Consider the following 21,572-nt stretch of genomic DNA (forward strand, 5'->3'; position numbering starts at 1 on the left):
TCTGTCTCCCCCTCCCCCCATGTTAAGAGCCTGGGGGTCATCCTCGACAGCACACTGTCATTCCAGTCCTACATCAATAATGTCATCAGTCAGCATACTTCCATCTCTGTAACATCTCTCGCCTGCGTCCGCCTCTCTCCCCCAACAGTACCGCTATTTTGGTTTACACCCTGGTCACCTCCCACCTACAGTAGATTACTGCAACTCCCTTCTTTTTGGTTTACCTGACAAATCCATCCAGAAACTTCAACTGGTTAAAAATCCTGCTGCCTGCATCCACACCAGAACCCCCTCCAGCAGCCACATCACACCTGTCCTGCAGCAGCTCCACTGGCTTCCCATCAAATGCTGCATCATCTTACAGATTCTGTTTCTCACTTTCAAGGCCATCAACAACCGAGCTCCTCAGGACCTCATTGAGCTCCTCCATACCAAAATACCATTTGAAAACAGCTGAAACGTTTATTTAATCCTTTCCCTGAGACTAATACCCTGAAACATGAAGAGACAGCTGCTGTAATTGAATGTAGCTCTAGCGAATGTTCAGACAGGAAGACTATAAAAGCAATCACAGCAGTTGTTTAAGTCTCCTCTCCCTCGTTCAATAGCTCACCTGCTTCCAGCTGCACGCTCCGGAGCTGTCATTGGTCAATCAGCGGCGGCTGTCATCCAATAGTTCAGTGGCACGCCCTTATCGTCAGCCTATCAACTTTCTGCTGTCTCTCTCTCCATCTAGTTCCTTCTTGCATTGTTGGTGCGCACCCCTCCACCTCCCCATCTCCACCCGGTATCCGCAAGTCTTCAATTCCTAGGATTAATCAACCACCACCACCAGAGTCTGAACTCTAGGGCGATTTCTTCTGCTACCAAATTCACACATCCTACGCTCACAAAAGTATCCCCATAGAGTCCTTACACCAAAGATTTCTGTCAAGTTTCATTATTCATTAAGTTGTAATAAATAACCTTTAATCTTCAAACTGTGTCTCTCCTGATTGAAATGTATTTCATTAAGGCTCAGTGAGCTCCATCAAAGCACCACAGTTGTGAGGGTTACAGTGGGATTGTGTGCACGATGCACTGCATATTTAAAGTGAACCCACTCATGAAAGAACCCTGACTCACAGAGGTATCACAATATGTCACCCATGATAGATCAACTGAGTCATCTTTTTGTTGCACTGAATATTGTTGCTGAATCCACCACTGTGTTTCTGCTCATGTCTGGGAAAGATCTTAAATTCTAAAATGCAATCTCAGACCATTCGTGTTTTCAAAATAATGCAGCTAACTGGGGGAGATGATGCGACTGAAACTCCAGAGCTGCTAACACCAGCCTGACTGACACCACAGAGGACTCAGATCTGCTGCTCCTGTTTAAAGGTAACAAACTCTTCTCCTGCTGTAGGGAGTGATGCTGGGAGGAGAGGAGCATCATCTGAAGGAAGCTCAGTCAGTCCTTCTATTAATAGAAGCTCTCCAGCTGAGCTTGCAGAAGAGCACATGGGCAGTAGCAGGGGGATATTTGTTAAATGCAGTGGATAAGCACGTCACGGTTCACGCCCCCTCCTCGTGTGACATGTACCACATCACTTTATTACCCCTTATATTATATTGTGTTATAGTATATTATATATTATATATATAATGTATTATATTGTATAAAATCATATTGTATTATTTGTTTTCTTATATATTATATTATATGCGATATCATTTTTAGTATACTTTACTATATTAGACTATACTATATAATATTATATTATAAATAATACTGTATTTTATTTCATATTATATTCAATTATACTTTATTGTATTATATTATATATTTTATATCATTAGGGCCCGAGCACCGCTGGTGGCGAAGGCCCTATTGTAACCCTAAGGATTGTTCTTTCTTCCGCCACTTAAAACGCATTTTTGGTCCCCTGAACGTGAATGAAAGCACGGATACTTTTGCACACTCATCGGGTCTGGTGAAAATTGCAAGTTATTATAGGTCTCGCAAAAAAAAATTTCAGTAGCGCCCCCTAGAGGTAAAAATAACATGCTACGCATAGAGTTTTTTGAGCTACTTGCATGAAAAGTCCGACACATATTCATGGCATCAGGACGCATAAAAAAGCCTCTTGCACCCATATTTGAAACTCAACAGGAAGAGCGCCACCTAGCTTTGAACATGAAAAATGGGGCCAAAATGGGTCTGTGCAAGGGTGCATACTTTTGCTCATTTCTCCTAGAGCTTTTCTCCGATTCAGTCTAAACTAGGCACATTCTATAGTAAACCCATTAACGATTAATACAAAGTAAAGGCATTCCGTTCAGACGAAAGATGTGGGCGTGGCAGACTTTGGGGCGGGGCATAAAAAAAAAATGTCGGAAAATTGATTTTTGTGACTTAAAAATGCATGTAATCTCACCTCATCCAACACACTCATCAGTCCTGGGGAAAAATGCGACATTTTATGGGTTTCGCGAAAAAAGTCGAAAAAATTTTGCTCACTAGCGCCCCCTACAGTTTTCAAAAAACCCTCCCCATAGGGGTTATTTTGAGCTACATGCTTGAAAATATTCACCCATATTCATGGCATCAGGACGCACAAAAAAGCCTCTTGCACCCATATCCCAAACTCAACAGGAAGAGCGCCACCTAGCTGAAAAACGGGGCCAAAATAAGGGTGCATACTTTTGCTATTAACTTCTAGAACTTTTCTCCGATTCAGTCCAAACCAAGGGCAACCTATAGTAGACACCTTGACGAAAAAAATGATTAGAACAAATTTTGATCAGACTAAAATTGTGGGCGTGGCAGGCGTTGAGGCGGGGCATCAAACGCACATACAGCTTTGAATGTGAAGAATGACGCCCAAATAAGGGTTCATACTTTTGAGAGCTCCTCCTAGAGTTTTTCTCTGATTCAGTCCAAATTATTAAATTATTGTTAAAGGAATTCTGTTCAGACTAAAATTGTGGGCGTGGCACACTGTCAAGTTTTGAGGTTTTCTTGGCAATCTGCCAAAACTTGGAACATTTGCACCACCTGAGGCAGTATATACTCTCAGATCTTGCTTTCGCATCATGTGATGGCAAATATCAGGCGACGGTTTACATGTGGCGGGGGCTCGCATAGGCAGCGGCCGCGGGTGTGCGAGGGCCCGTTCATTGCCGCTTGCGGCTTTAATATTATTTTATATTTTATTTGATATATTTTAATGTATTTTATTATGTTATATCACATTTTAAGTTATTTAATTGTGTTTTTATTTATTTTTTGTTATTCATTTTATTCTATATTATTTTTTTATTTTGTTCAATCATATCATATCATGTCATATTATATCATATCATGTCATATTATATTATATTATATTATATTATATTATATTATATTATATTATATTATATGTTAGACAGTTTACTAAACATTAAACAGCCTTCACCCTGCAGATAGATCTGACTCTCACCAGAGTACAGTGACTGCTTCTACAGCAAGCAAACATGAGAAGCAGTTGTAAAGTGGTTCAAGAAGAGTCTGCACGTGAGGCTCTGAAGATTTCAGTGTGTGGGCATGTTTGTGTGCATATACTGTGTGTGTGTGTGTGTGTGTGTGTGCGTGTGTGTCTGCATAAAGCAAAAGTGCATCTGTCTGTGTGTGGGTGGAGGGGTCGTTGCAGGGCTGCAGGAGAAGCTGCTAGTGAACATCATGTTTTCTTTTATCATTCACTGCACAGAAACCTCCTGCTCTTTCATTATTATACCATGCATGTGCAGAGAGTGCCCTCTCTTCACCTCCGAAGACTCGAGCAGTAGTACAAGACAAAGCCAACAGATTGTGTCCATGATTTATCTGCATGGTGCTTTGATAGCATATGGCTTTGAGCATCTGTGTGCATATTTGTGATTATGAGTGAACAAACTGCTTAAACATGCAGACATTTGAAGTCAATGCTCGCTCTAATTAGCAGAGCGTGGGAGTGTTATTTGTTTTTAAGGCTCACAATCACTCAAAACACAAAGAGATGTACCTTTTCACCGTTAGCACTGCCCAGCACATAGCAGCCCATGATGTGGATGAGGTTGGGCTCCGGGTTGAGTTTACTCATCAGATTACCGAGCCGTCGCCAGAACCTTCAAACACAGGAGAGGCAAGAAGCTTAGAATACAAACAACAACTATTATCACTGGAGGAAGGAAAGAGTGTCACTGTAACTGGGGTTTCTTATATCACCCAAATCTATGCAAATCTTCTCTGGCTACTCATGTAAAATGAAGTGAGTCTTACTGTATCATGTCGTCTTCTTTCTCCACCTTTGCAAACGTGGCGACTTTATTTTTCAGCAGGTACAGATGTCCTGGACCTCCCTGTGGAGAAGAGTTTGGGTTCAGTTCTGGTGGGTTTGAAAGGTGGTCCTGTTAAATACTTCTCTTTTAATGTAAAATAAGTAAATAAGAATTTGTCTTTAATATTTTTCTGTCATGTGTTCATTCGTTAACATATCTTTGTTGATGTTCTGTTATTTCTTTAGCTGTTTTACTTTGTTATGGGAGAACTACGGGAGAAGAATAAAATGGTAATCCAGCTCTTAGTTATGCTGCTAGAGGCCTAGACTACCGGGGGAACTGACACACTGGGATCCTATCTCCCCCCATCACTTACTTTAACTCTGCCTGTCCCATTAAAGTTACTAACCATAGACCTTTCTGGAGTCCCTGAGCTCCCTTGTCTCGTAGGTTCCTCTGAGCTGCCGTAGACGTCCTCCTGCTGTGGACTCCAGCGGCAACAGCTACTACTCATCTCATCACTATCACCGCTCCCTGTCTCACTTATTCTCCTCTATCCCTCTTTCCAGACCCAACTCGGTCGAGGCAGATGTCTGTCTAACATGAGTCTGGTCCTGCTCGAGGTTTCTGCCTGTTAAAGGAAGTTTGTCCTTTCCGCTGTAACTAGCTAAATACTGTGAGGTGCAATGCTCATGGTGGATTAAGGTGGGGTCAGACTGAGTCTTATCATGTCTTGGTGTTGGGTCTCTGCTCATAATTTGACATAGAGTGGTCTAGACCTGCTCTGTTTGTAAAAACGTCTTAAGAAAACGTTTGTTGTGATTTGGCGCTATTCCAATAAAGATTGATGATTGATTGATTTCTAGAGTTTCATCTGATCTGTTTTCTCCCAGACATATATGACTCAAGAACAAGAGGATAAAAGTAGTTTATAGATCTTCTTTTTCAAAATCCTTGTTATCTGTGCCTTTATTAAACTGTCTTTCAATCAATCTTTATTTGTATAGCGCCAAATCACAACAAAAGTTATATCAATACGTTTTTACAAACAGAGCAGGACACCTTAATCCACCATGAGCATTGCACCTTGCAGTATTTAGCTAGTTACAGCCGAAAGGACAAGCTTCCTTTAACAGGCAGAAACCTCGAGCAGAACCAGACTCATGTTAGACACACATCTGCTGAGACCGAGTTGGGTCTGGAAAGAGGGATAGAGGAGAATAAGAGAGAGAGGGAGAAGTGATAGTGATGAGACGAGTAGTAGTAGCTGTTGCCACTGGAGTCCAGCATGTGTATATCAGCTGGAGTCTGGATCGTCCACAGCAGGAGGACGTCTACGGCAGCTCAGAGGAACCTACGAGACAAGGGAGCTCAGGGACTCCAGAGAGGTCTATGGTTAGTAACTTTAATGGGACAGGGAGAGTTAAAGTAAGTGATGGGGGGGTTAGGGGGAAGGGGGTGAAATAGGGTGTCAGTGTGTCAGTGTGTCAGTTCCCCTGGCAGTCTAAGCCTATAGCAGCATAACTTAGAGCTGGTCCAAGTCTGATCCAGCTCTAACTATAACCTTTATCAAAAAGGAAAGTTTGAAGCCTACTCTTAAAAGTAGAGAGGGTGTCTGCCTCCCGGACCCTGACTGGTACATGATTCCAAAGGAGAGGGGCCTGATAACTGAAGGTTCTACCTCCCATACTACTTTTAGAGACTTTAGGTACGACCAGCAGGCCTGCATGTTAGCAGCTGATATCTGTTTGCTCTTAAACTTCTGGCGCTTAGTTTAAATATGTTAGCTCACCTGTCGTGAGTGAAACTGTAACCCGATAACGTCACTCCTGTCACTCACCTGGCAAAAAATCAGCATGTTCCATATCTTACAGCCTTTCCTGTAAGCAGTCAGCTTTTTCTCTATCTCCTCTGAGAGAGAGAGAGAGAGAGAGAGAGAGAGAGAGAGGGGGGTGTGGAAGAGAGAGATAGGGAGAGAGGTGTCACTTTCACCACTCAGCTGTAATGGTGAGGCACATAAATTGGCTGTCCCTCTGGAGACAAACAAGCACACGCAATCACAGGAGTACAAAAACAATGAGTCATCCCTGCTCTCCAGCAAGCTGAAACTTATTCCACCCTCATCTTTTCCACATCTACACCATGGGACTGATTTTCACTTGAGATCTTCCGTTTGACACACACACACACACACACACACAAACCGACACACACAGCACACTCACCTAGTATGTCATCGAACGTGGCGTGTTCGTGGTCCTGTACGTGAAACGAAAACAGAATGCTGATTTTATTAAACTGTTCTGATGTTCCACACAGTCATTATTAATCATTCAAAGTCTGTTCTGCTGTGATGTGTATCTGTGCTGTGTATCTGTCCATGGCTGCTACTTACGTAAAGAATGGGGATGATGGAGGGGTCGTCCCTTCGGATGATGTTGGGAAGATATTCTGCCTTTGGGACTTTGGAGGATATCAGCTGTGGAGTACAGGAAGAGAAACCTTATTACTTTGGCTTCATCAGTTTAAAAAAAAATTCATGTTGAATCAGAGAGCTGCTAGCTGCTGCTCACCACAATTTTAGGTGAAATGAAGTCTTCTCCTTCACAGGCCGCTCTCTCCATCTCCCTTTCATCCCCCCAATCAGCGTCCTCATTCAGCCCTTCATCTAGGGTCCCTGAGGAGGACTGAAGCTCACCACCTGACCCACACACACACACACACACAAAGGAACAAAGGGCGAGATGAAAGGATAACCCACAAACTAGATTAGAGAGGAGGTTGCTCCATTTAGAGCGGTGCACCTGTTACTTTATTATCCATTTCAGGGCCCAGTTAAAATCAGACAACACTAAGTGATACACACAACACACTGCCCCTCGTGAGCCCAGTCATACACACACACACACACACACACACACACACACACACAGCTGCAACACTAAACAACGAACTGAGGAAACAGGTCTACAGCTGAGGATGACTGTGAGGAAGAGGGAACACGCACAGAGGAGTGATGATGAAACTGCATGTACAGCAAACAACGATAATCCCATTATATCACAACACAAACACACAAAGAGGGTGTGTGTGTGTGTGTGTGTGTGTGTTTGATGTGTGTCCATCAGTCACTTTGTCTGTGTGTCTGGAGGGAATTCAGAAAGAGCAGATTGCAGATGGTGACGCACCGTTAATTACACGTTATTATTATCTGCGTTGTCCCGGGATCTGACTCCCAATCTAACCCTGTTCAGATGAAGTTGTTATTTGTCTGATTGTGCAGAAAACACTGTTAGCACCTCCAGCCTCTGAGGAGAGGGCTACATAAAGGAGGAATCAGTTCAGCTGTAGCCACAGAGAGGTTATAAGAGGATAGGCTGTTAAAACACCTGAACTCTATGTGTGTGATACCAGGTCCATTGTCTGCATGCAGCTACCTCCAAGAACTGAGCTAGCAAGAGAAAGGTACTACCTTTAAACCAACTTCAGGCATTTTTCGACCAGAGGGACTTTACCCCTGAACTACGTGCGTTTTGACCAGTGGACCCAGGGTCTAGATTTAGTTCAGGGGTAGTTAATCTCCCCTCTAAAAAGCCCCTGCTAGGGGGGTAGTACTTTTCCAAGGTCCCGGGACTTTTGGGGGGCAGGGCCTGCATTGCTGAACGTGTCTGATTGGTAGATTAACCACAGTGTTTTTATTCCGCCCGCCGTCCACAATAACATCACACACATCTGTGATTCACTTGATTTCTCTTTCTTTCATTAGTTTTTATTTGTTCTATCTTTTTTGTATGTGTGTGTACTTTTCAAAAGAAGAAGCTGTGATTCTCTTGATTTAGCAGCTTATAACAGTAGTCTTCTCTCAGCCCACAGTGGATGCGTCTCTCCCGGTGTTCCGGTTTTAAAAGTGACCCTGTAAACTGGAGACCTTCAGTTGAACGTGTCAGTGTTTGTGGAGTTTACACAGCTGTTGAAACACAGAGGGAGTTCCTGGGAATGCAAACTAGTTTAGTTTTTATAAAGATTTCAAAATATCCTCATCAGATATTTAATGATGGTCTAAAGACGTTTATGAGGGATGCATCCGGCTGAGAGTCTCCAGTTAACAGGGTCGCTGTTTAAACCAAAACACCGGCCAATCTCTGCCAAGGCTTTTTGAGTTCAAAAGGATTTTAAAGCCGTGTTGAAACGTCTTTGCTACTCGCGCTTATCTCCTCTCACGTGTTGATTCAGTGAATCCATCTGTGATAAAATATAGCACCATCTAAAACAGAGCCAGCTGAGTCTCTTCATGCTAACAGGCTAACTGTTGTGTTGCTCATAATGATACCTGCCTGTCCGTCTGCTTCTATGGTGTCATCTGTGATGAATGGCATTCCTCTTTGTTTTACTGCCCTCTACTGGTCTGGTGGTGTAGTGCATTTACTTTTTATTTTCTCCATACATCACTGGCCTGATTTACACAATCTACCCGGGACTTCAGCCCGCGGTCGAAACGCAGACAACAATGGGGGCACAGGAACCTTTTAGTTCAGGGGAAAGTAGTTCTGGGGCTAAAAGACCCCGGAACTCTGAGTCGAAATGCACCTTAAGCGGACCTTCCAAGGCCAGGAACTATGGTGTATCTTCATAACAGTACTTACAAGAACCCTCATTTAAAGAAGTTACTGAAGTGGCTGCGTTGCTGATAAAGTGCAGATAAAACATTTTGTTGAAATGGAATGACAGACCTGGAGCTCCTGGTCGAAATGCACCTTCACACCCCGTTGTACAGTAACCATGTCAAGATAAAACTTTCACTGTAGGTTCACAGATTGAAACGAACTGCGTGTTTTGGGTGAACTCACTGTCTCTGGAGTCATGGAGGGAGTCAGGCTTGACAGGGGTGGGGTCACTCCACGAGCGACTGAAACTCTTGGCTCTGCGCTCGGCGAAGGCTGATGGAGTCAGGGAGAAGAGAGTGACTCACACACACATATATAAACTCTCCAGATGATAAACATGATTCATTAAATGCATCATTATGACCAAATGAGGTCTCATGAGCTCAAACTGAATCAAATTCATCCCAATCAAGTAGGTTAGGATCAAAACGGGACATTACATTGTTGTGTTTGGCAAGGCAATTAGGATCACTACAGATCTTCCAGCCTTCTAAACACCATCTCACTCTGTCATTTGTGCAGAACATTGAAAGTGCTGCCAGATTACAATCAGTAATCTGGCAGCACGTCTGAGTCTTGTCTCACCCTGTCGGGATTCTTTTTCCCATAATAACCTGCTAACCATACATTTTCCCTTACATAATACATGAGTGTTGTTTAAAATATCTCTACTGTGGAAATGATTGTGTTGTATTACTGAATAGAAATAAGACTACAACATAAATAAACACAAATTTAAAGAAACATGTCTGCTTAATGTTTGATTCAGAAATGTATTCTCAAACTATCCTTCCATACGTGTTGTACTGTTTAGGTACTCCTGTGCGCTCTAAAGAACTTCGATTCCAATGTTGTGACAGCACACACTGAAGGGTGTTAATGCTTAAACACACATGCACACAAAAACACTGATAGACTCACTCTGGACCTTCACCCGGCGGCTGCCGACCATCCGAAGGTGTTTGCGGAAATTCCTACCATTTCAGAGGAGAGAGGAAAGAGAAGGAGAAAACAAGAGTGAGAACAAAACAGAAGAACAAAAACCTCCAACCAACGTACACACACGGAAGAATTCAGTGGGATTATTACATGTCCTAACTGGTGCTACATGTAGACCAGGGGTTCCCAAACTTTTTCACCCCCAAAATACAGATGCCAAAGACTCACAACCCCCACTGTCCCTCAAAGTGAATTAATGTGGCTTCATTTAGCTGGTCTGCAGAAAATGACCCTACCTATATGAGCATGTGTCTGTGTTTCCTGTGCTGTTATGAATGAACCTGCTGCTACTGATGCTTTTGATAATGAACTGTTCACTAACTCTAAACTTAGGAGTCATCTGGAAACAAAGAAAGGCAGAAAACTCATTACATTTTCTATTTTCAAGGTTTCACTTCAAGTTTAACTATGTTTGTTGATATTTTTTACTATAATGGGTAAAATTTACTATTTTAGATAACTTTTGTCATTCAACTTTTTTTATTGCATTTTTTTAAAGTATTTCTTTGTTCATCACAAGTTAACAAGAGAAGGAAAAATAAATAAATACAAAAAATATATTTAAAAAAAAAAAATAATAATAATAATAATAATAATAATTTACAGTACAACAAAGGTAAGATGAACATAAGAAAACAAGGCAAATAAACAAAAAATAATAATAATATTAATAATAATAATAATAATAATAATAATAATAATAATAATAATAATAATAATAATAAAAATAATAATTTTTAGATAACTTAAAAAAAAAACATTCTTGAAGACATGTCACGACCCCCAATTTGCAAGGGGGAGTCCGCACCCACACTTTGGGGAGTCCACACCCACACTTTGGGAACCCCTGATGTAGACTTTACATGGGAAATGTGACATCAACAACTGGTTTGTGCTCAGCTGCTTTCAAACCTTGATGGTGGCCTTTTTGTTTTCATTATAACTGTCACAAACACCAGAGATGAGCACATTTTAAAGAGAAGGCTGCATTGCCACGCCCCATCTTGATTAAAAGGCCATTGTGGTATCACTTGTCAATCAAAAATAGGCCACACCCCCTAGCCTATCCTGATTGAAGGTGCTGTGTCATGAAAGTCCATCAAAATCTCCTCATGTCCTGTTGTTTACTCATTATTAGATTATCTAAACTTCTAAATCTTGGTAGGTTTTACTTATGATGCAAATAAACAAAAATCATCCCGTTATCAAACATGTGAAAATGACTCTCTGTGCTGAACTCTGTGTTTTCACTGGTAGTCCATGAGTCATGTGCCATTTTGCTGAGTCATGTGTAACTTTTGGTGTGACCATGCCGTCACTATTATCTTATTTATTATTAACCAGCAATGAGTGTTTGAAGTTACTGTCTTTACACATTGTCATAAGAAACCCAAACCCCTGAACAAATCTTCAATTGGGTTGTTTTTTTCAGGAGTCGCAGAGGCCTTGATCCTGGCCCCCGCAGTCACATGCCGAAAGACACTTAAAGCTGGGGTTGGTAATCAGATTTAGATCCACTTTTTGTTATACTGGTTAAAATGATCTTTATGTCCTGATGGCAATCAATACATAATGTGTTCTTAAAAAAGAGCGAAGAAAAGCTGCTATCTACAGCCGGAGTAAACCTGGGAAAACACCAACCAATCAGCTTTTTTTGGGTGCCAAAATTTTAAACCATTCAAATCCCGTCCTGCTGTTCTGCCCGCCTCCTGCGCGTACATTTCCCCGGCGTTCACTCTGAGTCCCCGTCCCCTGCCTCTGCTTCCCCTGACTCTACTGGCTGCCCCTCTCGCTCGACCTCGGGCCTGTCCCCTCTGACCCGATGAGGTGCTTTGCTCAGGACTGTAGTCCGGATCAGAGTCTAAAAAGCTCTCACCACGGGGGCTCTGACAAGCAGAAGAATGAATGACATTTACTAAGTCCTACAGAAAATGTAGATGTATTGTAGCGTCCGTCCGGACGCTGTAGTGATGACGAGCCGATTCGTGAACATGTTGATCTTTAATAACCGGTCACTGTCGGCCGTGATCACACCAACCAACAAAACAACAATCAATGTTTGAATGAATGAAGAACTTCTCCTCTTGTCTCTCCTCTCTCCAACTCTACACCTCTCCTGATGCCTTCACTGACTGTCAACACTGTAGGAATTAAGAACATCTCCACTGAACATGTTTAACAAACAGTAGAGCTGTTACAGTATTATATATGTGTTGTAACTTTTCTCCTGATATCGTGTCACCAGGACAACTGGATAATGCTAGAATGACAGTTGTGAGTACTAACAGCAGCCATGTTTGTTTGTGTTTTTAACTTTCACTATGAGAATGTTTTGGTGAGGACCGGTTTTGAATCAGTCACCATCATATGGTCGCAAGTCAGCGGCGCTCGTGCATGTGAGGGGGGGGGCGTCGTTTTGGAGGAGCTCTGAGGGAGGAGGGTAGGGGTTAGACGGAGTCCTGAGGAAATGCTACATTCAAATTCATGCTAGTTTTCCGAGACTGCCAACCCTAGCTTTAAGATGCGGATCTCGAAATTGCTAAGAGTTAAGACTTAGTCCAGATTGATTTATTTCAAACTGATACAGACTACTGGGGAGGGTGTGACTGAGTTTGAGGAAGTTGTTACTCATCCAGTTTTTTAATTCAGTGAGGCAGGGTGGAGAGGATGGCATGAGTGATGGATTTGTGGAGATGAAGAGCTGAGTATCATCGGCGTGGCAGTGAAATTGAAGTCCATGGCGGCGACTCTCCTTACTGTCAGATATAGGATTTTTATATTGATTTTTTTATTCGTTTGTGGAGCTCTTTGTAAACAATGGTTTTTAAAAGGTGCTATATAAATAAAGTCATTATTATAATCATTATTGTTAAATATTCAGGAGCACTAATCTGCACTCAGTTCTATTATGACCATCATGGTTGTAGAACAGCCTGCAGTAACATTTAACAACACTGTTCAGCTTGAATGCATTTATTGATGCCGAGTTAATGCTCAGAGAATCATGAGTCAATGTGTGAGTCATTCATGCTGCAATGATTACCACATCACCAATTAATGAGAAGTGGCACTAATCAGTCTGATCAGAGTCATTAGTGTTGAATCAGTATTTCTAAGTTAATCCTTGCCATAGGGCTGTTTGGATATTCATAGATGTGAATTACACCTTTGCCCAATGCCCCCATTTGAAATACACTAAAGAACAGGTGTAATTACTTCAGTGTGTATCTAAAACACATTAAAAGAATAGATATATATTCCCACTCTTGAAAGCTATTCTGGGTATCCCACTCCCTGACACTCAGAGAGTCAAGGCAAAATGCAAAGTGTGTTTCCCTCCTCCCTGTTCACATCTGAGCTATTTATCTCAAACTAATCGTTCATCCAAATTGTAGTTTCAAGGCACTCTAAACAATGCAGAAATGTCAACGTTAATTACAAGCTCTGTAAAGGCAGAGCCTGAAATGGAGCGATGGAAGGAGGTTCCATCAGTCAGACAGGTTGTATTTTCACACTGAGTGACATGAGCTTTTAAAAAACTGTAACACCCACTCATCAAGGCTGGCTAATTAAATTTGTGTTGGTGTGTGTGTGCGTGCAGGACTAAGTGTGTGTGTGCAGGACTCAGTGTGTGTGTGCAGGACTCAGTGTGTGTGTGCAGGACTCAGTGTGTGTGCTGCTGCTCTCTCACCAAATCCTCTCAATCCAGCTGTGACCTTTACAAACTGTTTGCAGAAGAAATATCTTGCTCATTCAGACATGCATAATTCAATTTCTGAAACTAACTGAGGTGTAGCTTTCTGGAAGCTTGTGACACTGACCAATGCACACACACACACACACACACACAGACACACACAGACACATACACATACACACACACACACACACACACACACACACACAATTGCAAACAACTAACGACATATTCAAGTCTTGATGGAAGTCGGGTCTGTTGCGATGGTCAGTTCAGTTTGTTGACTTTGAGCGCCTGGTCAGGTAAAGGTTTTTTGACCACAGGAACGTTTCCCCGGAACTCCTCAGATATTTAATGATCGTCTAAAGACGTTCATGAGGGATGCATCTGGCTGAGAGTCTCGTGTTAACAGGGTCGCTGTTTAAACCAAAACACCGGCCAATCTCTGCCACAGCTTTTTGAGTTTAAAAGGATTTTAAAGCCGTGTTGAAACGTCTTTGCTAAAAGAAGAAGCTGTGATTCTCTTGATTTAGCAGCTTGTAACAGTAGTCTTCTCTCAGCCCACCGTGAATGCGTCTCTCCCGGTGTTACGGTTTTAAAAGTGACCCTGTAAACTGGAGACCTTCAGCTGAACGTGTCAGTGTTTGTGGAGTTTACACAGCTGTTGAAACACAGAGGGAGTTCCTGGGAATGCAAACTAGTTTAGTTTTTATTAAGATTTCAAAATATCCTCATCAGATATTTAATGATGGTCTAAAGACGTTTATGAGGGATGCATCCGGCTGAAAGTCTCCAGTTAACAGGGCCGCTGTTTAAACCAAAACACCGGCCGATCTCTGCCACGGCTTTTTGAGTTCAAAAGGATTTTAAAGCCGTGTTGAAACGTCTTTGCTACTCGCGCTTATCTCCTCTCACGTGTTGATTCAGTGAATCCATCTGTGATGAAATATAGCACCATCTAAAACAGCGCCAGCTGAGTCTCTTCATGCTAACAGGCTAACGGTTGTGTTGCTCATAATGATACCTGCCTGTCCGTCTGCTTCTATGGTGTCATCTGTGATGAATGGCATTCCTCTTTGTTTTACTGCCCTCTACTGGTCTGGTGGTGTAGTGCATTTACTATATTTTCCTCCATACGTCACTGGCCTGATTTGCACAATCTACCCGGGACTTCAGCCTGCGGTAGAAACGCAGACAACAATGGGGGCACAGGAACCTTTTAGTTCAGGGGAAAGTAGTTCTGGGGGCTAAAAGACCCCGGAACTCTGAGTCGAAATGCACCTTAAGCGGACCTTCCAAGGCCAGGAACTATGGTGTATCTTCATAACAGTACTTACAAGAACCCTCATTTAAAGAAGTTACTGAAGTGGCTGCGTTGCTGATAAAGTGCAGATAAAACCTTTTGTTGAGATGGAATGACACGCGACATAAATCAGGCGTTTTGCAGTGTTACAGCGTTAATCCATCAGTGCATGACAGCACTCACTGTTCGATGGGTAATTCTTTGCTGTGTATAAAGGAAACTGAACAGGGGAGGTTTTAGCACCACACAAAACAGGACAGGACAGCCAGGACACGGTACCTCTCCATCATGGTGGCCTCCTGCTCTCTTTTCCGCCTCTTTCTCTCAGCAATGCCTCGAAAAGCCCTGCCAGGACGTATAAGTGTTTAGTGGTATTGTTGGGAAATAATTACATGTTTGAGTGCTGCCTGGACTAACACACACAGCTTTTGTCTGAACCCAGACCGACCCAAGGATGAAAAAACAACATAAAGAAGGTTTCTATGTGAGAAATCTTTCCACAATGGCTCTAAATCTGTTTTCACAACCAAAAGTGCAGCACCAGAAAATGCTTTTATTTTCCATACGATGCATTTACCTACACTTTTGGTCTGAACACAGAATAAAACCTTTAGCATTGAGCTTTCATTTTTAAAAGAAGGCAATCGGAAAGACAAACAAACAGATTGAATCTCCTTTTGGTCTTGTTGAGTTCAGGCATGATTTAAGGGTTCCAGTCTCGGTTGGACGGAGCAACGATAGAGGGGTTTAAGACGAGGGGGGTGTTCACAAGGGTTAGTCGGGGGGTTCAGTTAGACTGGTTAGAGTTAGCAGCTGAGGGACGTTCTTTCCTACAGAGGCAGACGACACTGGGGATATTGCCAAGTACTTCAGACACACGCACAAAAACAGACACGCACCAGACACAAAAACAACTGCGTCGACTGCTGTTCTGCCTCCCAAATATGGGTTCATGACTTCACATCTCTTCCATTGTTAGCCAATCGTATTGGTTCTGACTGCTGAGCAACTTTGAGTTTAGATTATCATCCATTTAAAATAATGCAAAAAACAAGTTGAAATTACTTAAAATGTTTGTTGTAACTGATTACATAAGAGTTTTTAAGCAGTGGAAATACAATTTTTGGGGAAAACTGACATTATAAAATATGATTTCAGTTTACTCAATTGTTTTCTCTCTTTTTTTTAATTTTCAAGTTTCCCCAACTCAAATTTATTAGTTACATTTCTTATATTTTCTAATTCATACATACTAGATGAACCTGAGTACATGTCATGGTTAGTTTAGTTTATTCCTTGTGTTTCATGCCGTGGTTCCTCCCCGTGTTTATTCTGTATTAGTTATCCTTTGCCTCCCCTGAGTGTTTAGTGATCCATGTCTCTTGTTGTGTTTTCTTAGTCTTGTCCTGTGTTTCTACACCTGACAGTTTCTAATGTGTAACGCTGGAGTGTGTCTTTCCCCTAAGGGACAGTAATGGCTTTGACAGGATGACAGACATAATGAGAATCATCTATGACAATGTATGACAGATATGAAGTGAGGCCCAGCAGACTGGTTTTGACTGACAGACCCACAGCAGTAAAGAGAGGGCTGAAGTCACTCGGGTCTTTATAGTGCCTGATAATGATAACCAAAAGCCTTAGCTACATGAGTTTTCCCTCTCATAAACTCCACTCCTCTCTGATCTTTTTCCCAAAAAAGTTGAACATGTTCGAAGTGAGTCAGCCTGTCAGTCCTTCCACCATCTGCCATCTCCAGAAACTCCAAGAGCTTTGAGCCCTCTACCTCATTTTAGTCAATCCGGGCAGATTTACAGCCATGAAAAACAAACAAACAAAAACAACCAGCAGGTTTTAATCCACATTTATGATCCACGTGGTTTAAAGTTGTTTTTAGAAGTTTATCAAATAGCCTACTTAAATAAGGTGAAGGCTGTATCATTTTAAAGCATGTAGCAAATAAACTGATCAGTGCACTGCAGGCGGACGAGCATGTAAGTGAAGAGTCAGTTACCTCTTTTAAATCTCTTCTTAAAACTTGTTTTTACAGACATGCTTTTATGTGACTTCATCCTTCTAACTGTTTTTAATTCTATTCTATTATTATGTTTTGTTTTTATCCAACTAATTAATTGTGTTCAATTTTGTTTGATTATTTATTGTTTCAATTTATTTATCAATTTTTTTTTCATTCATTATTTTAAAGTTCCCAATTTAGCCTTTTCACTTTTTCTAATTTTCCCAATATGATGTCCTCTCATTCTGAAAACCTCTTTTATTTTCCTTTTAATGCTTTTATTTACTTTTACATTTTAAAAAAAAATATATATATTAATTTATTTTTACATTTGAAAAACGTCTTTTTGATTTTTTGGTCTGTTATCTCACCTCTTCATTCTGTTTAAACTCACGTTGTATTCTGTTTTGTGAAAATTCCTCCTGTTTGTCTGTCAAAAGGTTTACTTTGTTATTCTAACCATGCTTTGTTTGTCAAAGCACTATGTATACATTTATTTTTAAAGGTGCTGTATGAATAAAGTTATTATTATGCCCGTGTTGCACCAAAGCAAATGGCGTCTCTGATGTCAAAGTAAAGTGCTGAAAAATGTCTCAGTAGAGCGTACACGTAAACCGAGATGAGTGCTCGAGTTAGAGTCTCTCAAAATGACCCAAATCACGTTGTAGAAATGGTCAAATCTGCAGAAAACTGTCACCCAGCTTGCGTGCTGATGCTCCCTGGAGTTTCTCATTAAAGGTGACATATCATGCAAAATCGACTTTTTAATGGTTCTCCACCTGAAATATGTTTCCCTGGCATGTCTACAAACCCCCCGAGAATGAAAAGAATCCATTCTGCCCCTGTTCTGATTTCTCCACCTTTCTGTAAATGTGTGCTGAAACCAGCCGTTTCAGTTTTCAGTGTTTTTCATACGTCACAACAATATCCGGTCTGTCATGGAGTCAGAGCTCGGAGCTTGTTCAGCCCACAGACTGTATAAAATACAACTCAACCCCTCCTCTGTTTTTCATTACCTGCACAAATGTGTGCTAACAAGGAGCTTAGGAGGGAGGCATGCTAGTTGTAGGCTGTCTTAATAAACACAAAGGTCGGTTTTACTCCCCACGTCTGCAGATTTGAAGATCTAGTGGATGATTTTTATTTATCATGGATAAGTACTAACACTAGTTAGCATAGCCACATAGCTACATGTCGTAGCTGTAGCTGTAGCTGTGTACCAAGACACACGTCGACATACTGACAAATAAAACAACAAGAAACACTAAATCTGTGACCAATCCTTCAGAAAGGTCCTGCTGCCTTTCTGGTAGAGGTCGGTTTTACTCCCCAAGTCTGCAGATTTGAAGATCTAGTGGATGATTTTTATTTTTCATGGATAAGTGCTAGCGCTAGTTAGCATAGCCACATAGCTACATGTTCGTAGCTGTGTACCAAGACACACGTCGACATACTGATAAATAAAACAACAAGAAACACTAAATCTGTGACCAATCCTTCAGAAAGGTCCTGCTGCAGGCGCCTCTCCGTCAGGATCAGATTCTGGATCAGATTCAGAGGGTTGAAGTAACGCGGGTCTGTGAGCAGCCGTGTATATTCAGCCAACATGTAAACATTAGATCAACGTGCTGGAGAGCCGAGGGCACATCCACTTCCTGAGGGGGCGTGGTCAGAGAGAAAACAGAGTGTTCTGAGGAGGGCTGAAGAAGAGGGTTCTTCAGGCATGCCAAAATCTGATTTCAAAGTGTTTTTTTGAGCATAAACTTTAAAGACATGTTTTGGGGACCTCTTAGACCAATATATATTGATGAAAAAAGCGTGATATGTCACCTTTAAAGGGGCCGAGCTGAACGGCATCAGTTGTAGCTTGCACAATTACTAGTGACATGTAACTCATACAACCCCAGTTCAAAAACACCGAACTATCCCTTTAAGTCTAGCGATTAGAAACGTGCACTTATTCTTACTGTACAGATCATTTTGATTGGTGATGATGGATCATGCAGCTTTGTTTAAGTGCTAATCCGAATCGTTGTTCGTGTCCATCTGTAAGTAATTCTAAGTTATGATGAGTGCAGCACTAATGTTGGACACATCTTTACATGTTTGTTTGTGTATTTTCACTGGACTCATTCTGAGTTAGCGTCACTATTAAGACAGCAGGCGGTGTTGCATTAACTGTAACAGAGGATTTAGTATGTCTGATTCTGACTTCATCCCAACTGTGCACTCTAACTCCTCTGCACTTCAGATTAAAGTCGACTGAATCTTTAACTTCAAACACCCAGTCCAGCAGACACTGAGGTTGCGGGAGTCAAGGACACAGCAGACTACATAGCACAAAGCCACATGAGGACAAAGGGTTTGAGACATGTCACCTGACTAACACAGAGAGAAAAGAAGAAGAAGAAGAGCAACAAGAACAGTGTGGGCGGTTGAAAGAGTTACTCACGATATTCTACAGTCGTGGTTTGGAAAGCAGCCACGTACAGAGGAGAAGAAGCAGAGAGAGGAAAAGAAAAGAGAAGTTAGTGATAGGATCAGCCAAATACTTGCCACAAACACACCAGAGACTGCTTTGAGATGCAGCTCTCACTTTCACTGAAGATAAAGTGAGCCAAAAAACTCACTTCTAGTTGAAAAGTCATTACTACAAACTCAAGTATCAGTGAGCAGCGACATGGTCTTTGCCAGACAATGGATCAGTTCAAGGAATTCAATTCAAGGAGAAGCATCCCAATGAAACAGAATCTTCTGTTGACTGCAAAGCAAAGCAAACAGCTCGATTACAAGCCTGTTAAAGGAAGTTTGTCTTTGCTACTGTAACTTGCTAAATGCTGCTGGTATGGTCTCCCAAGTGTTCTGACTCTCTCCTCTCTCTTCCTGTCTCTCACTTTAACTCTTCCTGTCCCATTAAAGTTCCTAACCATAGACCTTTCTGGAGTCCCTGAGCTCCCTTGTCTCGTTGGTTCCTCTGGATCTCTGCTGCTGTGGAAGTGCCAGACTCCAGCTGCTACAACTACTACTATCTGTCTCACCACTATCATCTCTCTCTCTCTCTCTCTCTCTCTCTCACTCTCTCTCTCTCTCTCTCTCTCTCTCTCTCTCTCTCTCTCTCTCTCTTCATCTCCCTCTATCCCTCTCTCCAACACGGTAGGTCTCAGCAGATGTGTGTCTAACATGAGTCTGGTCCTGCTGGAGGTTTCTGCCTGTTAAAGGAAGTTTGTCCTTGCCACTGTAACTTGCTAAATGCTGCTGGTATGGTCTCCCAAGTGTTCTGACTCTCTCCTCTCTCTGCCTGTCTCTTACTTTAACTCTTCCTGGCCCATTAAAGTTACTAACCATAGACCTTTCTGGAGTCCCTGAGCTCCCTTGTCTCGTTGGTTCCTCTGGATCTCTGCTGCTGTGGACGTGCCAGACTCCAGCTGCTACAACTACTACTATCTGTCTCACCACTATCCTCTCTCTCTCTCTCTCTCTCTCTCTCTCTCTCTCTCTCTCTCTCACTCTCTCTCTCTCTCTCTCTCTCTCTCTCTCTCTCTCTCTCTCTCTTCATCTCCCTCTATCCCTCTCTTCAACTCAGTCTCAGCAGATGTGTGTCTAACATGAGTCTGGTCCTGCTGGAGGTTTCTGCCTGTTAAAGGAAGTTTGTCCTTGCCACTGTAACTTGCTAAATGCTGCAAAGTGCTCTGCTCATGGTGGATTAAGATGAGATCAGACTGAGTCCTGTCTGTAAGATGGGACTGGATCTGATCCTGTCTTGATGTCTAGATCTGCTCTGTTTGGAAAGAGTGTTGATCGATCAAATGAGAATCCTTTAATTGGTCAAATTAGTGGTTTAAACTTTAAATATTGTCACTTTTAAAAAGTACAGAAGGTGACAGCCATCAACATTTCATACTCTCACATCTTGTGCTGGCTTTAAATATCGGTCAAGAAAAGATTTGAAAATGTGTGAAAGCTCATTAACACTTTGTTCCAACACTAAGCTGTAAGTCTTGGAAAGAAAAGGCTGATCCACATCCTGCCAACCCTGTGGTGGAGCAGTGCGACTGTGTGATGTACAGAGTGGGAGGAAAGGCGGATTTCCATGTCATACTCACGCCTGCATGGTGGTGGTGGCTGTCTGAAAGCTGAACATATTCTCTTTGGGAAACCAGCTATTAGGATTGTCCTCTGCAAACATGGATGACAAAAGCAAAATGTGGTGTCAGCAAGCAGACAATTAAGAAGCGGAGGGTTACAATTAGAGCAGGAGTCTTTGTATGTGAAGCCCGTGTTCCAGTTCCTCTGCCTGAAGATAAGGGAGGCGGTTTTATATCACACCTGGTCCCACAAATCGTCGGTGAAGATAACCGAATGTACACTACCAGTCAAAAGTTTGTTCACACCTTCTCATTCAATGGTTTTTATTTGTTTTAATTTTTGTAAACATTGTAGATTAATACTGAAGACATCAAAACTATGAAATAATCTGGTTTTGCCATAATCTGGATTACAACAGTAGTAAAATAGAGCTATCCATTGTGTACTAACCCTACCTCTGAACAACACAACTGATGGTCTCAAACACATTAAGAAGGCAAGTCATTCTACAAATGAACTCTTGAC

General features: G+C 41.9%; 1 protein-coding gene across 1 annotated transcript in view; it reads right to left on the bottom strand.

Annotated features, from left to right (window-relative positions):
• The window catches only part of nsmfb (NMDA receptor synaptonuclear signaling and neuronal migration factor b), a 66,720-nt gene that overhangs the window by 18,554 nt on the left and 26,594 nt on the right, over nucleotides 1-21,572 (bottom strand). The window contains exons 4-12 of the mRNA XM_034692184.1: nucleotides 21,065-21,137; nucleotides 9,867-9,919; nucleotides 9,129-9,218; nucleotides 6,855-6,982; nucleotides 6,677-6,760; nucleotides 6,507-6,540; nucleotides 6,122-6,192; nucleotides 4,283-4,362; nucleotides 4,026-4,128 (exon numbers count right to left, since the gene is read on the bottom strand). Of these exons, the coding sequence (XP_034548075.1) occupies nucleotides 4,026-4,128; nucleotides 4,283-4,362; nucleotides 6,122-6,192; nucleotides 6,507-6,540; nucleotides 6,677-6,760; nucleotides 6,855-6,982; nucleotides 9,129-9,218; nucleotides 9,867-9,919; nucleotides 21,065-21,137 (716 nt within the window). The remainder of the gene's footprint in view (nucleotides 1-4,025; nucleotides 4,129-4,282; nucleotides 4,363-6,121; nucleotides 6,193-6,506; nucleotides 6,541-6,676; nucleotides 6,761-6,854; nucleotides 6,983-9,128; nucleotides 9,219-9,866; nucleotides 9,920-21,064; nucleotides 21,138-21,572) is intronic.

Source organism: Notolabrus celidotus, chromosome 9, assembly GCF_009762535.1.
Source record: "Notolabrus celidotus isolate fNotCel1 chromosome 9, fNotCel1.pri, whole genome shotgun sequence".
NCBI classification, from domain to species: Eukaryota; Metazoa; Chordata; class Actinopteri; order Labriformes; family Labridae; genus Notolabrus; species Notolabrus celidotus.